Below are 19,546 nucleotides of genomic sequence, written 5' to 3'. Positions count from 1 at the left end.
GGGATAAAAGCCAACTCCAGAACTGGCACTAACTATAGTTCCCTGTTCTTGGGAATAAAACTAATTATTCACTTGTCACAGAAGGCAGGAGCCTCTTGGCTGTTGAAGGCTATAGGTGGTACAGTGTAGGAACCTTCATCTTGTAGATCATATACTGCTTCTGTCATGGTTTTGTTTTCCTGTAACTCATCCACATAATTCTGAAGAACAGATTAGGTTCTTCTTGACATGAAATCTTACCCCACGTGCACAGAGCTGCTAATGTGGTCCCGTACTGACTGAGTTTATGGAAAATATGTGTCCTATGAACTCATTCTTTCTGTAGCTTCAGAGAAATATATTCAATTAGGATGTTTTCAATAGTCTGCATTACTTTGGCCAAGTCTCTTAACTTACCATGCCTCAGTCTTCATCTGTAAGCCTTGCACTCTTCCTCACATCCTCTGTTTTGTCTAGTTGGATTTTACACTCTTTGCAAGTTTCTTAAATGTACTGAGCATGATAAAGTCTATTTTCACTTGGGGCGTTTTCTGTTACAAATTGTGAAAAATGTTACAATGACACTTCAACAGTGTAATGCAGCAGCATAATGCCATGTCCAAGAAGACAGTTGCAGAGAGCAGTGCTGGAGAAAATGTAGGTAAGCATGGGGAGAGAGTTGTATGCAACAAGGAAAAGAACAGCTTTGAATCCTGCTCTCTTGTACAGTGTCTAGCTAATTTCACACAATTTCCCAGTGACCTTCCCTAGGGTCATCTCACAGGGACCCAGTCCTTTCCAAAACTACTTTGGAAGACCTGAGTTTTACCCATAGAAAATCAAGTTTAAAATGTGTTGATTTTGACCAAAGAAAATAAAGATTTCTTCTGCAGTACAATAATAATATGCCATGTCCCGCTGACTTGCTTTAGGTGATGGTTATTATTCTAGAGTTTGACAAAGAAATCCCAAAAACCTCAAAAAATCTCAACAGCTAGCATTCTCCTGTGTCTTTGACGGAAACGTCGTGCCCAGTAAATCAACATGCACAACTGAAATGCTGGGTATGCTAGGTTAGCTTTAATGATAGAAGTGCGAAAGAGGGAGCTTCATGCTTTTCCCACACAGTATTTTTCCGAGACTGTCAAACTCCTCTAAAACTTGACCTGCCTGAGATTGTCTTATGACACAAGAGAAGAACATACCCTCTGCAAAGAAAACCTGTTATTGAAGTTTAGAAGAGAAAGGTGAATTGTTGCCATCTTTCAGGGATGGAGATGCTAGCTTCCGTTACTAAAAAGTCGTCTTACGAGTTCTGTGGTGTCACAAGCTGATTTTTAAATTCTGTGAGGAAATGTGTGTGACTAGAAGAAAAGCGTTTGGTGTTACATTACTGTTAATGCTGTGCCTTTCGAACAGCCAGCCTTCCTGAGACCACCAGGAAATCAAGAGTTATAAACAAAAATGTTCTAATTCCTTGCATCTGCTTTCTTGTTTTGGCACCTTCAAGGGTTGCCGTTTTTCTCTATTGACAGGAATTCTTCTTTAAAAGGTAATGGGAGCTGAGACGCTGATGCATCTGCCATATGATTTTAACGGAGAGCACCTTAAAATGTCAGCAGGGTTTTGTTGAAACCCTGAGCCTTAACAGCACTGATAAGGTTTTCAGGAGTTACTAATGGTATGATGTTTAAGACCTTGACCTACAGCCCATTGAAATAAATGGATTTGTCTGTGCATTTCGTGGGCTTTGGTTCAATCTCTAAAAAATCCCTTTCCACTCTGTGTATGTGAATTCACCTTCATTTTGCCTGCCACCATGAATATTTTTATGCACGCTTAACAAATTTATTCATATTAAAAGCACCAAATTGGAATTTTAGGCAAGGGTTGCAGATTATTTGTAGCATTCAAATTATAATTTAAAATCATAAATATATTGCATTTTCATGGCACTGTTGCTTGAGAACAAGCTAGAGATCGGAACTCATCATGAAGGCTAAGAGGTAAATAAATGCCTTTTGACTGCTGAACCAGTTAAGATAATCATGAGACACGAGCAGGTAGAGAAATGTTCACTTACGTTCTTGGGAATTCACTTGTAAAAAGTTACTCTTGTCAGGAACGCTTTGGTTATAGGAATTTTGGCTTAGAAAGGTCCCTGGTGTTCTGGAGCATAGATAGAGTTGCTAAAAAGGACTGATGTTGTAACAGAGCTTCAGTGAAAGGTTGGAAACTGTGGGGCAAATCAAGCTACATGGTTCGTGTCAGCTGAAATAAAAGTTACTGATGATATGAAAAAAGACAAGTAGGGCCTGTAGTTGGTTCTGGCTTGAACTTAACAGAAACACATATTTTAGATGGAGAGTTTATTTTGATTTTACATGACTTTAACACACAAAACACTGGGGGCAGTCAGCTGTCAGCACACAGCAGGAGCCACGTGAAATAGTTCTCTGCACTCATTGGCAGTAACAGCTACAGAAGTGAGACTTAGTTTTAACATTGTAGATACATTAGTATATGCCAAACAAGGTCCTAAATTTTACATGACTTTCATATGAAAATTGGCACGATGTGCATTTTACTATGTTACTATGAAATGCAGAAAGGGATTCCTACACGCATGTTGTTTTCTTCATTGTACTATCACAGGAATAATTGACTGTGAACATGCTGGTCCTAAACTAATCTTCTGTAAGTTATTAAGATGTTAATGGTAGTTGTATCATATCATCCCATGAATTCTAGTACTGCATTGTAAGAGCTAGTAGAATATGGACGAAAACCAGTAATTATGCAGTTGGAAGGGCTTTTAACTGTATCTGTTATCCCAGTGTGTCTTGTTGATGTTTGTATCTTCAAAGTTTTGTAAAAATGAACATCAGGCACTGCCACACACACTGCCTTATATTGTTGATTTGAATAGAAGGAGATTTACACAGGATTGGATTACATAGTTGTTAGTTGTTAGAAAGAACCAGATCTTGCATGCCTCATATACCCAGATCTCACGTGTGAATGGGGGGATTCAGTGCGATGGCATTTGTTTTGAAAAACAGTATTTGCATTGGCTACTGAAATGGATGCAGCGATAAAAGTCTGGGGATAATAGGGAAATGTCAGGAAGGATGTTCGTGCAAGCTGCAGAAGTGCTGGAGGAAATGAACAATAAAACAATCTATTTCCTATTTTAAGGGGTACCTTAAAGGTATGGTACCACTGGTCTCCTCTTGCATCCCGCAGAAGTTCACATTCTTAAAAAAATCAGGTCCCACATCCATGGAACATGATGAGCAAGACCATTAATGTTGTAATGAGCATTTTGTGCACGCAGGTAAGACCCCTTCTGATTACCTTATGATATGTATAGTTCTCTAAGAATGATGAAATCCTGAGGGATAAAGCTTTTGTGTTACTCTTCCCTGCCTGCCCTGCCCCTCCCCCCCCCCCCCAAAAAAAAACAACCAAAAAAAACAATCCAAAACAACTAAATGAAAAACAAAAAAAAAAAACCCACCCCACAAAACACCAAATATTTCTGATTCTCTTTCCAGCTTTTAGGCTATACATCTTACAGGGAATTCATCTGTTTCCTTATCTTCTACTGCAGAGAGAAGGTCTATCCTTTTCTTGGATAAAGCGAGGTCGAATGTATCATTGCAACCGTTTCATATAAGCTCTGCCATATTTTGGTCACTGTCTAAATCTTCCTTTTGCTCTGTTCATTCTATGAAGGATAATCCCCTCTTAGCAGAGGACTCCAGTCTGGGTGGCAGCAAACGCCTGAGCAAAAGCAATATTGACATCTCGGGAATCATGGAGGATGAGAAGCCAAGGCAGCCACTGCCTCGGAAGCAGAGTGACTCATCCACCTATGACTGTGATACTATAACCCAACATCATGCTTTCCTGTCTAGGTAACTAGTGTTTGATGACTGAGTAAAAGAAGTGAACTTGCTATTGAATGGAGCCTGTCAGCATCAGAGCAACAGAATAATTTCTATTGTTTGTGGTGTGTTTCCAGAGGTTTGCTTGAAGTCCCTTATACCCCTCAAAGAAAATTAGATACAATGGGTCTAGTATGAATGTGCTCACGTGGAGGCTTTTTATTTAATCTTTATTCAGTTGTGAGAGTTTTGAATATGCAAAACTGAATGCAGGTCATTCCATTTCTTCAGTGCAGCCCCCACAAATCAAGATAGATGAATGCTTTATAATTCTAAATTTCTGTTACATTTTTCATTTTAAATATTCTTCTGACTTCACTTAACAGCCGTTCTGTTATTCTTTAAAGAGTGAAATAATTGCTTTAGGTGCTCCCATTAATCTGTGAGCTATTCAGATCATCTTTAAAACAAACAAAAAATCCCTGCATAAACATTTGTCTTAAATGATGAGGAGGCTGGGGGAGGAGCGTTAAATTAATTGACTTTCCTGGATCCTAAGAAGCCTTTAAAACACAGATTTGATGGGAACATAAAGATTCCCTTTGTCTCATTGTTTCTGCCTGTTCTAAGGGTTTTCGTTTTTTACTTACCAGAATTCTTTGTGCTTTTTTTCTTCTGTCCATCATCTTATTTCCTTTATTTTATTGGGAGTGATGCAGAGGGAGAAGTCTAATTGTGTGTTGAAGTTTCAGTTCTGCTACAGTTGAGTATACTGCAGACTTACTACTGTACTTCAAGTCTGGCAGTTTTGTTAGTAGCAGTTAAAGGTAATTGTGTTTTCTTGCTTTGATTGAATGTATTTTGCTTTGGTTTTGTTGACTGTTCTGCTTTTATTTTCAAACCATTGGGTTTTCTGGATATCGATATGTTTCCTCTGAGGCAGAATGGTTGGGTTTTTGGCTTGTCTGTGACTGAAAGCATTAAGACTTATTTTTGTCAGTCACTTTTAGGTCCTTGTATGGAAGGAATACTGTGCTATGTTTAAAGCACAGTGTTGGCTTGTATAAAGCACTTAGACTTGGGGGATAATTAAAAAGATAAAGATAATGATGTTTTTTCCAAGCATTTTTTCATTTCTGGTGTATCTGACTTTAAACTGAAAGCTTTACATTCAGCTCTACTTAATCAAGCAGATAGAAAAGTGTTACCTTTCATTCACATTTTGGACTTGTCAGACTTCACACTGTTGCTAAGTTATTGAGGAGTAGTTGGACAAACACAGGCTGAAGATAGCAGAAAAAATTCCTTGGTAAGGTAAGGGGAAAAACAAATCAGACCAAACCATGTCATCCTCTGACCCACCCTGTACATAGAGAGAGATTCCAAGCTTTTGGATTCCTGTCTGAGACTTGCATAAGATCACTAAGACTTTTCCTCATGAGCTCCTTTTACTGCATTTTAGAGCTGGTGTGTCAGTGTGAGTAATGAGGTTACAAAGATCGCTCTTTCACACAGAAGTGTCTTCGTCCTACATGCTGTGGTTGTGTTTCAGTGTGTCTGCTTGTGCTTTTTGTCCATGGAGAGGTATCACTGAACTGCTGTGCCAATGATGGATTTAATGCTTGGCTTTCGTCATTTCTTCCCTAAAGGGGCCCTAAGCCTGGTCCCCAGAGTTTCAGTTAAGAACATCAGGTTATAAATCAAGAATGTCAGTAGGTTCACCGATTGAAAGAGGGGCCTGGTCTCTTGGCCTGATTTGGGACCAGTCTTCAGGATTTCTGGGTTCTGATCCATGCTTGACCACTGATGCAGAGTGTAGTGTGCAGATAACTCATGGGGGCTTCAGTTACCGCTCTGGTTGAAGTCAGCATGGTCAGCATCTCTGTCAGGCTCTGCACGCTGTGAAGGCGTGTTCTGCTCTGTCGCTTGACTGGACAGCAGGTGTATATGCTACTTTTCTGCTTTTCAATGTAGTTATTGCATCTCCAGGAGAACTAAAGGAGGGGCGAGTCTTTTCTCTTGTCAGTGAGGGACAGGTGACCTGTATTTACCTCACGCATGTATGGCATGCAAAGTGAAAGTATTTAAATCACTTAAAGTTGTCTGTAAGCAGCAGTAATTTTAATCTGTAATAAATAATTGGAAAATAAGGAAATTCTAGTTCATAGCTCAGGAAATAGATTAGGACAATGCTTTTTATGTACCCATGGAACATACTTTCTGACTATAACCTTTTAATACCCTTGTCCTTGTACAACTTGAGTAGGTTAGAATTTGTAGCAGAAGTTTCAGAATAAACTTACATACATCTGTACTGCAAAAAGGGAGAGGAGGTAAACCTCAGTCTGCAGAGTCCTTATGTAACTTAGCAGTAAGTATTCTGTAGAATAATCTTAGAAAACCCTTGCATGTTGAAGGCAGTAAAAATACTGAATAGCCACACTGGAAATCATGATAAGTGGCTGCTATATTTGCAGCATCTGTCTTCAGTTCAAGCCCTATTGCATGGATCTAGATACAGATGCTAGAGCTTTCTAAGCAGCTTGTTTGGGGAATGGATTTTTTCTCTGAATGCCCTCTTCATTATTGTTGTATCAATGCATTTTCTTTGCTCAGCATCCACTCAAGTGTGTTGAAAGAAGGTGCAGACTTTCCTCCTGTGAATTCCAGTCTCTCAGAAGTAAACCTGGGCCGATTTGAATTTGAGGTGTCTGATTTCTTCCTCTTTGGATCGCCACTTGGTTTGGTGCTGGCCATGAGGAGTACTGTTCTGCCTGGCCTGGATGGTAAGCTTTCTCTGGGGGTTGAATACAGGCTGTTTAATGACCTTTGTAAACAAAGAAAATCTTATAAAAGGAGGTAAATAAAGGAGCCTACTGAAAGACCGGGAGTGAGGTAAGTTTCTTCCTCTAAAAGAGGGGAGGGCTAGTGTAGGTAGGTAGTGAGGTTGATGAGGGTTGTTCTGGGGGTATCACTGCTCACACATTTACAATAGTGTGTCTTTCAGTCTCCTGTTAATCATATATTCCATGTCATACAACATGAAGCTTACACGGATCACCAAGGATCAGTCCTTGAAAAAGATACCAAAAATAACATCTGCGCTTGGTTTGGCATTGCATCTTGTTCACATCTGGCTTCGTGGGTAAAGGTGGCCCCCAGGTGTGTTTGGTTGTAAGCCATTTTATCCTCTCTGGTAATAGAGCCTGGTGATCAGACACGTACAGGATTTTTTTGTTTTATTTCTAAATGCATCTGTTTTTTTCCAGTTTTTCAGTTAAAGTAGTAAGAGCTTACCTTACTTTTCAAAATTTATTTTGTGTTTTGACTCTCTGCATTGTATAAGGTTTGGATAGCACAGTATCTTCACAGGAAATGGTGTGGTCATTTATGAGGTGCAGGAGAAAAATGATTTGCAATAGTGAGAAGAGACAGCAATTCAGGACTCCCGGTTTTTTTCTTCTCAATTTATAGACTTTTGGGTAATTTCATTTGACTGAGCTTTCAAAGTCACAGTTGATTGTGGGAATAAACTGGAATGTAATATAAACTGAAAGTTATTTTACCTGCCATAATTACAAAAATTACCAAACCCATGTCTTTCAGACCATTAGAAATCTGATAGGATTTTTTCTGTCTTCGGGGTTTCTGCACAAGATTAGCAACACTTCCCTCTGAAGATGGGTGGGGGTTTTGCTGTGGGGTTTGGGGCAGGGAGTTGAGGGATTTTTTTTGTAGGACTTCATGTAGAAAAATCTGTTGGTGTTAATTTGTGCACATGGATTCAATTCTTTGAGCTAGAATTGATATTTTTGCAAGACGTCATGGTTTCCATTTAATGAATTAGAATGGACACATTTAATCTGGAATCACATATGAAATAGAGCATGCATCTGTTTCATTAGGCATGTTTTTAGAGTCTTTGAGGAAAAATGCTGATTAGCAGATGCCAGTTACTGCACAGTAAGTAGAAAATACTGGCAGTGCAGTGGCAGACATTGACACATCTTTTCTATAGTCAGTGGTGGCTGTCAGCAGTTGACTGTGTGGTAAAGCCCCTCCAATCAGTCAGTCTTGATGAGCACAGATTAAATCACATTTCACTTCAAGGGAATGTACACATGTATTGAAAACTGTGAAAATGTAATGGAATTGTGGCTTTTTACAAGAGGGATTGCTCTGAAGTGATACGGTTTGTGTGTAATTCTCTGCAGTCTGAAAGCCTTCCCTTGGATGCTGTGCTGCATGTGAAAGCACTTGTGTGTTCAAAAGTGTGACAATTACATTTAAATGTCATTGTTGGCCATATAAACATGCCCTTTAGAAGTAATGTTGGATTCACATAGGTGAGAGTTGCCTTCATGAAACCTTATATTGTGAAGTAGGTTCACTGGGTCAGGGGAAGCTCTGCAAGTTGATCATACCTTTCCCTCACTGAAATGCAGGCAAAGCATGAAGAAGGTAAAAATGAGGCTACTGGGATTTGTCTTAGGTGGCAATTTTAAAAACAAAATAACTTACTGTATTTTGGCTTTCTTTGTCTCTCATCTGCCTCTTGTGCATGTACAGAAGGCAGACATATATAGGAAAAGTTCCTGTACAAGAAGTATTAGAAGGTGAAATTAGGCAACTGATTTAATTACGTTAGGCACTTCCATTATGTTTGACTCTGACAGTAAGCAGGACAAGAAAGAAAGAGTAAACCAATATACTACCCATTAGGGAAGGAAGCTCTAGTTTAGTAAGAGAATACCCAGTTTACTGCTTTACTTCATAAGCACTAGACCCCGAAACACATATGTCAAAGTTTTAGGCTTGCCAGAATATGATTTTAATTATAATGCAGGGCAGTGCTGTACCTCACAGAATGTATTTCACAATACTTGAGCTCTGCAAGAGAATTATACTTTCCTTGCAAAGAATTAATCTCTGCTGTGCTTAAATGCTCTCACACAGGTGACCTGTTTCCTTTTTTTCTGGCAAATACTGAAAAAATGCAGCTTGAAGAAAGCCATCAAAAGTAGTCTTGGATCTTTGAGGTCTTGCTGGTGTTTCTCCTCTGCTTCTCATGTGATGCAATTAACTGGAATACATGAGAGAATTTACTTAGTTTTCATAGCACAGTAAATAGATGGGCACATTTTGTGCCCTACTTGGAGAATAATTTAAAAAAAAAAAAAAAAGAGTACTTGATACTGGTTCCTGGAGAACTTCACAGGCAATAGTGTTTGCATATGACTGGCTTAATGGTGGAAAAGGAACAAAGGTGGCATGAAGTTCCTATTTATTTGATAGTGGGCAAGGGAAAGGATGCTGTGGTGTCCTCTACAAGCAGTCTTATTATCTCCCACTTTCTTTTCATCTGCTACCAGATGTGCTTGTTGATGCACAGAGCCATCCTTTCTAGAAAAATCAACGTACAACAGACATTACAAATAGGTTTTGGTTATCTTGCAGCTGGAAACCTAGTAATTGCCACTGATAACAATCTTAAAATGTTTGAAAAAGAGAGCTGGGAAGGGCACAACATATAACGCACAAAGCTTCAATTAATGCCCCCAGATACCCATATTGTTTGCTTTGTGTGACAAAAATCCTGCAGAATTAAAGAGATGTTGCTTTATCCTCGGAGTGAGTCAGTAAATGGAAAATACAGTGCACACTGCATGTCCAAAGAAGAAAAAAGTTCATGGTTTGACAGAACTGGATTGTATATAGGTATATTCTTATTGGAAGATATGTCCCAGAGAATTTCTTGAGAGGCTGTGAGTATTGACATCTTCGTGACATGAAGTCTTCTAGACTGTTCAACACAAAGTGTGTGGCCCTCATGGATGTGATTGTGATTCATTATCATAGTTAAGATTTAAGATGCCCAAGTACTTGGGCTCTGCTAGAGAATGGTATTTTCAGCTATCTCAGGATATCTTGAGAAGGTTTTTTTCTATGATCAGTAGAAGGTTAATTGTCTTACTAGCCTGAGAAAAAAAATGCTGTGCATGTGCTGTAGCTTCTGTAGAACAAAACAGAACAAAACCAAGCATTGCGGTAACCTGCTCATGGCAATGCTGATACTGCAACTCAGTATCAATCTTTTCCTAAGCTATTAAGCTTAGAACTCAGAAACATCAACATAGTCTTTGTGAAGATTTATCCCTGTATACCGTTAGTAGCAGCAAGTACCAGAACGAGAATTTTTAAAGTCCTTCCAGCAACATGGAGAGCACTTGAGAAAACCTATAAGAATATAGTGTTTCTGATGTAGCTCTTGGTGACTGTGACTGCAGCAGAGGAAGATGTACAGCATCAAGTTTGCTCATTTTAGTTTTGCTTATGTACAAATACCATGACTGTTGCTTTTGAAAATGAGAAAGTAAGTAGTGTGGGTTTAATTTTTCTGGGTTTTGGGGTTTTTTTTATTCCATGATGGGTGGAGAGATGTCACTTAGAGACTTCATTAGATCTAATATTCCATGACACCTTATATTAAAACTCTAACATCTTTCTTCATGGTTTCCAATTAAGCATATGTTTGGCTTGTGCATGGGAACAGTGCTGTGCCAAACATGTCTTCTAAGGAAGAACATCAGACATATTACTAGGTTTTTGTTACCACCACAATGAAAGTAATTCTATCAAAAAAACATTTAGCGTTTATTGTATAGTGCAGCAGGTTTGAAACCGTGTCTTGCTTACATGGAGTTCATGGAGAGCAGATGTAATATTCCCAAACATATTGTTTAAATACTTTTGTCATTCCTTTTCTCTTGTAGTTAATAAACTGACTGTTGTAACATGTAAGGCAGTACTATACAAACCATTCTAAGTTTAATGAGCCTATAATGAATTTATTTGCTTGCACAGGCAAGACTCAGTGTGATTGAAGTGCGGTGTGGTGAAAAGTGACTACACCGACTATTTTACAGACCTTGACAGTCTCATGTGATCACCCATCTGGGTATAAGTTATGCTTCGGTGCTATGTATGACTAAACAGTCAAAAGAATGCCTTATTAGCTGAGTACGTGATTTTCAGATTTGCATTTACAGTTGCAACTCCAAATCCCCAGGAGCTGCACACCTTCAGCAATAATCATAAGCATGGCTTTACTGTTATAGTGCGAGCAACCTCATTTCTATGCGTTAGCTTCCATAAGGGTGACTTCAGAAATTGTAGTGCTTCCTGACACCTACCTGCTCCTGCTGTCACCTAGATTTAAGTTCTCTGTATGTAAGAGGCCCATCAAACCATTTTGCTGGTAAATACTTGAAGTGCTGAGCATCATAGCTGTAATGCTCAATAATGTATTTACAAGATTTTGAAGCTTCTTTTTCCTTCCTTCTGTGTTTCTCTGGCTGGTCTTCATGTCTGCTACATGCCTGCATCTCAGATTGTGATTTCTCTGCAGTGTAGTGTTCTTTCCATACAAAATAGCAAACCAGTTAAACTTCTTATGGCCAGATATATACTAGTCTGGAGTTTGCAGAAGACCATGTTAACCATGTTTCTGTATAGACTTCTTGACAATTGTAAAGGAGTAATACTGAATTCTCTTCCTCTGTCTCATTCTCATCCAAGTATGCCAGGTCCGTCCAGCCTGCAGCCAAGTGTACAGTTTCTTTCACTCTGCTGATCCCTCTGCCTGCAGACTTGAGCCATTGCTGGAGAAAAGATTCCATCTCCTTCCTCCATTCAGCGTCCCACGGTACCAGAGATACCCACTGGGGGATGGAAGATCTCACCAGTTAGGTACAGTGCCTGTTTTTATAGGTCTCCTTACCTGTTGTTCTCTTAAGCATTCTCTCTTTACACAGCTCAAGAGGATTTGAAATACCAGTGTGCCATAAACACCAGGGACAGAATGGCACAGACATATTTAGCAAGTGTGGAACCAAGGAAGATTACCAAGAAAAAATCATTCTTAACATACGAGCTTTGTGTGATACTACTTGTGTTAAAGAGGGGTTGGAAGGTGATACCGCTGCTTCAGTTGAAGTGTCACTTGCATACTACCATGTCTTTGACTGTCATTTTAAACAATTTATTTTTACAGTTAGTTGACCTTTTGCCTAGATCTCCAGATACTGTTTCTCTTTGTCACTTATGGTTGGTTTATTGAGGATATCTACTAAGACAAGTCAGAGCATTGGGCAAATTGGTTTTTGATAGCTCTTTTCCTAGGTAGGCTGCTAAACAATAGTTCTCTTGAGTAATAAATGTTTGAATCCAGAAAAGAACAGAAATAGACTGTTATGGAGAGGAATGAGGAAGACATGGATGAGCAAGGTGCTAGTAGAAGGAATTGTGCCGGTTTGATTTATAGAAAATGAGATAAAATCATACAGGTAAGAAGTATCTTGGCTTGTCATATTATGCAAAAAAGAAATCAATTAGTGTGTGTCTGTATTTGCGTGCACATTAGATTTATTTTTGCTAGATTCAGACATGAATTCAGTCCTCAGTATGACATTTCAAAAGGCTTTTCAGGATTCAGAGTTTCAGGTTGGAAGCTAATACAGTAAAATGGCAGTGTTTTCTGTTTGTTGGAGCTAGAACTGTATCATCAGGAACCTGTTCTGTGCAGTAGGATACACAGAACTCCTTTGTTTTATCTGCTCAAATATGGTGTACATTAGATGCAGATCAGTTTGGTTAAATCAGTGTTTGAAAAGCAACAGTGGATCTTGAGTTGCAGAAGGTTGGTTTCTAGGTGTTGGCTCCATTGAAACATGTAAAGATCTGGTTGTCTCTCAGGAACTGACTTAAGGAATAGCTAAGGTGGGGGACAATCCAAACTAGACAGTATGTGCTCTCTCCTCACCTCCATGTCTGAGTTTTCTTTCAATGGAAGTGCATTCCCTTCTTTGTGTTCTGACTTGGAGTTGTTATAAGGGCTGACTGTCCACTTGGAAATCTTGCTGGTTAATTAGACACACATTCTGTCACTGAGACACATCTAAGGGTATCTTGCAAACTTGAACCCTCCTTTAAATAACTGTCATAGGAAGAATAGTTCCCTTAGGTTACTTTTTGAATTGAAAACCTTGTGCTGGTACGTTTTACCAGCTTTGCTGGGTTTAAGTAAACCCTTCAGTTATTCTTGAAGCAGAGGCTTTATAAGTGATTTGGGAATAACTGGTGGTTTTTTGAGTTCCTCTAAGGTACTGGGTTAGAAGATTCCCCTACAGAACATGTGAATTTGGAAAACCCTGTCTGTTGGATGTTTTATAAAAGAAAAATTTCTGAGTGCTAATGATCAGCAAATGTTCCATGATATGGTTTTGTATTTAAATGTCTGCACGGAGTCAAATCATTGCCATGCTTTAGACCTAAGCTGCGTTATATTTCAATGAATGTGAAATCCTCCCAAATAAGTGGAAGTGCTTTGAGGTTCTCTTGGAATTTAAGGTTTTTCATTCACAAAGAATTCATTCTAGTGACAATCATTTTTTTCCCCCCTTTCTTTGATATCTGGGCTGTGAAAGTATTTCTTAAAATGAGAGCCTTCATGGTGTCAACTGGAATGGTAGTTTACTAATCAGTTAAGATGAGACCTAGTTACACCAAACTCTTAATTATTATACACTGCCCAAACCAGCCTTTTCTGATAATCTTGCATGTCATTGAACGATCTCGGTCCCTGTTTCTTTTCTCATAAGAGCTGATGATTAAAGTAAGAAGTAATTCTGTTGTCTGACTTTCCTGATAGGTGTCTCTGTGGAAAAAAATTCTGATTTGGAAGCTGCATGAAAAAAATGTACTACTAGAAATTCCACCGTATGATTCATAGAAACGGTTCAGCAATAACACAGCCTGGAGAACGTGATGAAAACTGGGGCAGGGAGCAGATTTCTATAGCTGTCTTTCAGTTCTTGCCAAGCAAATGAAGCTCTTGTAGCCAGCTGCTCTGTGCATAGGGTTTATCTTGAAGGTTTTAGTTTATCAAATTTACTTTTTTCATTGAGATTCAGAAAACATCTAAGACTTAAATGGCAGGACTTAGAGAGCAGGACACATATTTATCTAGACAATTGCCTTTTGCATCCAGCAGGCATCAATACTTACCATTAGGTCTGCCCCCAGGCTCATTCAGTTTGTAGTAATGTGGTATTGTTTGTGTGTGTGTTGGACCATTAAGAGTCTAGCAATGGTGAAAGCTGACTCTTACCAGGCTTGATTTTGGCAATCACAGAGACTTGACTAGCCCAGAGAATTATTCCTCTTCCTGTCAGTTACTTGGTCAGTTGCAACTGTATCTTCTTGATACAGGAATGATACAATTCCTAATGTGAAAGTGACGATATTATTAGGCTTGTTGATAAGATAGCTTAATAAGATAAAATGATTTGAGGCATTATTTAAATTCAGTTTTCTGAATGTATAGAACACTCAAGACGTTATATGCAAAGAGAAAGAAAAATGAGCAGAGATTAAGCTTAATATATGAGGTATCTTCAGCCTATGCACTGGGTAGATGGAAGGCATTGCACTTTTTCAGAAGTCACCTTTTAAGGGAATATTTATCTTGTGTTGCTGTGACATACAGACAAGTGAAAGTAAAAGAAATTGTATTGAAAGCACTACCAGACATACAGAGCAGGTGGAGAAAACATTTATCTTCATAACTCTTTCATCTATGGTGATTGCTGACAGAAGACATAGCAGTAGGTAGTGGTTCAGACAAAAGTGCAACTTATTAATTGATGGGGGTTTTTTCACTCTAAGGGTGAGGTACAAAGTTCACGTGATGTTACAGCCCAGAGAAAGCTGTGCTGTCTTTGACCTTTCATTGAACAGCAGCTTTCTCAGCTGCTGCCTAGCTGCCATTTCATAATCAAAGTGGTTTTGTAGCTATTGTAAGTGAGCCTTAGCTTTGTGACAGGTCTTTGGTCTACCACCAGTCATGTCTTTTGATGCTTACTAACGTGGGGGATTGAATTCCTTTTTTTGCTCTGCTGCTTATGACATGATACATTATATCTACTTGGGGGTTAAAAATATGCTTGTTATGTATTAATTCAAAACACCTGGATTCAACCTGTCCTACTTTTTAGACATTTGACATAGCAGAATGTAGATAAACATAATCTTCTTTAGTGTTTGAGTTTCGACCTTTCGACCTCACATTTTTACTTTGCAGCAGAATTGAAATAATTTCAAAAATTTTCTCTTGCTAAGTTTCATTTATAAGGAATGTGCAGGAGTGCCAGTCTAGACTATGGCTGTTTCAACGAGTCTGCTTCATTGTGGATAGACAGAAGTTAGGGTCTAAAAGCACAGTACTTCTCCAATTGTATATGCATAAAATAAATTACTGTTAATTTTCTCTGGGGATGGTTACTGTGTGGCCTAGAGGAAGTTGCTTTGCCTCTGTATTGGCTGTAACTGTCATAATTATCCTAGATGAGACTCTGTAACATGATCTGCCTTTATTTTATTTCTTATAAAAACATTAATAATATTTTACATGATAGTAAATTTCTGTTAGTAGGATGAATGACAAGAACCTTTAGTGGCACTCAGAGCCGTGAGAAAGCTTGTTTTGAGTGGGTGGGAAGTAATCAGTTTCAGTTATTCAAATGGAAGGATTATGCAAGTAGACTGTCCTAGTCAAAAGTTGAGCACAGGGCTTATAGAAAAAAAAAAAAAAAGGATTACATGTATTTTATTAATCTCTAACCAGTTACTCTCTGTCCTCCCTTACAATTCAACAACAACCAGATCTACAGAGGTGAAGGCAGGCTGCTCAACCTGTTTGAAATAAAAATTATTCAGGAAATAGGAAACCCGCAAAAAATACCTTCCATTTTATTGATTTGATTTCTTTATAGAAAGAAGGGTTACTTAGCTTAGAATAACAGTATTACAAAATATGCAGGTTTCAAGGCACCGGACCCCTTACCAAGGTGGTCTTAAGCTGTTCAGTAATATGGAAAAGGCTAACAGATATGCTGGATGTCAACATGTTTCTGTTCTGTGCAGTTACTTTTTTTACTTCTCTTTCCTTCTCCATTTTAGTGGGAATGAAAAACCAAAGCTCTTGCAAAATTATGATGGGGGTGGAAGGATTGGATTAGGGTCAGTTTACAACTGTGACTGTTTCAGCAGAGCAACAATTCAGAAGTAGAAAATTTATTTTTAACAACCCTTTTTATTTCCCTGAATCTTTTGGAAGGGGAAGCGGAAAGTATGCGTCAGAACACTGCCAATCATGAGCACTTCATGGAGATACAGCTCTCATTTATGGGATTCATTGCATTTTCTGTGGTATTTCCTGTTGTTTGATGTTTGAATCAGGATTCTGGGTCAGATAGACCCCAATGGCATGCAATTTGGCAGGTTCCCTGTTCCTCACTGCTTATGTCTGTGGATTCAGCTAGTCTCTTCAGTGAACTGATTTGCTGTGATATTTTAGGCCATGTGATTTGGGGTTTATTGTGAGAAGGAGCCTTGCTGTTCAGTATTTATTATGACATAGAATCAGACCTTTTACTTCTTTGTGCTGCTTCTTTCACTACAAAGAGCGTATAATACTTCCTCATCTTGTGCGGTAAGTAATAGAAAGCAGCACTGTGTTTTCAGTTGTCTGTTTTGCAGTCTATATATATAGTTTGCCTGAGACAAGGGAAAATAAAATTATCCTTCTATTCTTTTTACCTCCATTGATCTTTCCTGTAGCCGCACATAGCTTTCCTTACCGTATGATGTCAACGAGATTCCTTTGAAAGAACAGTACATTGCAGTTTATTTAATGAAAACTCAAAGCACATGTTCCCATGGAAACTACAATTGAACATCATCTGCCCAAACTACATACCCATCACAAAGTGCTAGAATATAGTTGTTCCTCTGATTCAGTTTCAGGGCAGCTCCTTGTGCTGCCATGCATTTTGATGGTGGTAGGGTATGCTTTCTCCATTTAGTCATGCTGTCCTATTCATTCTGAAGGAGTTTCATCCATGGTCATTAAATCTCATACTATTCAGGAAAATGCTCATTAGCTCTATATTAAAAAACAAAGACAACCCTCAACAACCACCAACAAAAAAACCAGCCAGAAAACCACACACACTAGTTTCAAAGCCATATTGTTCATCACATTGGGTTTTTTTAAATTATTTTCATTTCTGTAACCTGCAGGTGATGCTATCCACAGCCACAGTGCTCTGTTCCTTGAGAACAGCTCTTTGAACATACCTTTCTCTCAGGAGAGTCCTGGATCTCCAAACGCATCTGATCAGCCACAAGGAAAACCAAGGAAGTTGAGCTTGGCCAGCACAAACAGTGAAAACTCAGGGTCAACAGAAAGCTTGCCGTCAGCATACCTCACCAACAGTGAGTGAAGCCTGGTGCTGTGTGCTGTCTGATACAGCAACAACCCTTCCCTCCACATCCTTTCTGTGGAAAAGTTTATTCTGAAAAGGAGAATTATCTGCTTGGAAATTTGGGGAGAATTAGAACAGCCTAAGTTGCTGCAATTTTACATAACACAATTTAGCTTCCTCTTCTGTTTGTAATTAAGTAGATGAAGTAATGAAAGTAAAGTCACAGTTTTATATTAAGGTGCCACTTAAGCGTTTCATGCTAGCAGGGATTTAGAAGCATGTTCCAGGTATGAAGAAACATACCCATAATTAAAAGTGCTATAAATCACTATGTTGTCCTGTTACGGATTGTAACCGTACATCAATATTTAGTTCACTATTTGGGAAGCATTTGCAATTCTTACTCTATAACATGATCATAAAAGTACTAGTCTTTCACTGTACATTTGCTGTGGACCAGTAAGCAATGGGAATCAAACTGAGGTGATTTCTGCTTCCCAAAAATTGGATACAATAGAACTGGTTAAATTGCAGACAGTTAAGTGATGATGCAGTCAGTGAAAACAGTATATTTTGGTGTTTGACAGATACCTTTAACAGACTCTAAATGTCAAGATTAAAAAAGCAGAAGACTTCATTCAGTTAACTAGCTTAAGTGTAAAGACAGCAAGAGATTTATTAAGAAGATATCTTACAGAAATGTGATGCTGTTTTGTTTGGGTTTTTTATAGTTACTGCAAAGTGGTGGGGAACAAAACGAATAGATTATGCCTTGTATTGTCCAGATGTGCTGACAGCCTTTCCAACTGTGGCCCTGCCGCATCTCTTCCATGCCAGCTACTGGGAATCGACAGATGTTGTAGCCTTCATCTTAAGACAGGTCATTGATATCTTTATTTTTTTTCTCTGCAATGAATAACCTTGTAACTGATAATTGCATCTTCCAAGCAGGATCAATCTTTTAATCTTTAGTTCAGTTAGATGGCTAACTGTGACTGCATCACATACAGCTGCATGTAGGAATGACAGATGTGGATTTACTGGAGAGGTGAAGGGGACAGTGAGCCCACTGTTAGCACTCCTAGCCGGTGTTCTTATTGCTGGCTGTGTGACTGGGAATAATGCACTGTCGTGCATACCTTACTCACCCTTCCCACGCCCCAGATCAGGATAACCCTGTATTATATATTAATCTCTTCTTGGTTCTGAAGGAATAGGCTATCTCCAGCCTTATTTAATTATGTATTTCTACTAATATCAAATTATTAGCATACATTTGATAATAAAGTGGCAGTTTGAAAGTACTGCTCTCATAAGAAAATTAAGTCTGTCTTGTAACTGTACTAGAGTATTTCAAGGCATTGTGTGCACTGTCTCCTCAGAATTTATTTCTGAGTCATATGATGGGTCTCTTGTTCCTACTGTGTCAATAATTAGACAGCAGCTCGCAGTGACTTAGGGATGCAGTGCTCTGACCTCTAGAGAAAGTGGTGAGGCTGAGAAATCTCATCTGGGGTTAAAAAAACCCACAAACGTGAGTGGTGTTCAATTAAAACATGCAGGATAAGTGTCCGTCCAAAAGCCCAAAGTGACTCACCCAAAAGCCAGTCACAAGCAGTTTAATCTGGATTAACACAAGAATCAGTGTGTTTTTTACATCCAGCAGGTGAAACAGCTGCTGCCAGGCAAACAGTAGAGAGGATAATGTAGAAAACAGCACAGTGACTTTATTTCATTAAAACAATTTGGCAGGTGTCAGTGTGGCTGCCTCTCTCTCAACTCCTTTTAGCTGGTCTCTGAGAGTTAACTGCCTCTACCTCCTGCCTCCAGTGCTGCTGTCAATGAAGTTAGTACCCTGGAGGCTCACCTACCGGTAGCTCCTGGGAATGGAATCTCAGTGGCTCAGTTCCCTCCAGTCCAGAACTGCTGCTGAGTCAGACTGTGCAATTGTACCAGATCCCCTTCTTTATATGTCAGTCTGTGAGTGGAGTGTGCAGCAGACAGTCTGGCTGGTAACCAGACCACTTGCAGAGTTTCTAACTGCTGGGCTTAATAGATGAAATTCTCAGAGTCCTTCAACCTCTTGCTGTCCCTTCAGAACATCCTTTAGTGTATCTGATTCCAGTCAAAATGTATCATTAAGCAGTGCAGAATTTTACAAGCTGATTTTAAAAAAAATTGTTTATAACTAGTGTCACCATAACCAAGACAAAGAAAAAGTTGAAGAGTTTTTCCATGAACAAAAACGGTCTCCAGAACAGGAATCTTATTTGATGCTTATCCCAGAGGAGAGGAGAGGTCTCTACTGGAAGCAACAGGATGCAAATCCATGTTTTTTCTGTTCAGAGGCCC

The 19,546-nt window shown here is 39.0% G+C and overlaps 1 protein-coding gene across 2 annotated transcripts in view; it reads left to right on the top strand.

Annotated features, from left to right (window-relative positions):
• The window catches only part of PITPNM3 (PITPNM family member 3), a 119,021-nt gene that overhangs the window by 83,619 nt on the left and 15,856 nt on the right, over positions 1 to 19,546 (top strand). For both annotated transcript variants that reach the window (XM_037411017.1, XM_037411026.1), the window contains exons 8-12: positions 3,718 to 3,899; positions 6,486 to 6,655; positions 11,448 to 11,618; positions 17,010 to 17,204; positions 17,926 to 18,074. In XM_037411017.1, the coding sequence (XP_037266914.1) occupies positions 3,718 to 3,899; positions 6,486 to 6,655; positions 11,448 to 11,618; positions 17,010 to 17,204; positions 17,926 to 18,074 (867 nt within the window). The remainder of the gene's footprint in view (positions 1 to 3,717; positions 3,900 to 6,485; positions 6,656 to 11,447; positions 11,619 to 17,009; positions 17,205 to 17,925; positions 18,075 to 19,546) is intronic.

The sequence above is a fragment of the Falco rusticolus genome, chromosome 1 (assembly GCF_015220075.1).
Source record: "Falco rusticolus isolate bFalRus1 chromosome 1, bFalRus1.pri, whole genome shotgun sequence".
NCBI classification, from domain to species: Eukaryota; Metazoa; Chordata; class Aves; order Falconiformes; family Falconidae; genus Falco; species Falco rusticolus.
This window is presented reverse-complemented; position numbering and strand designations above follow the sequence as displayed.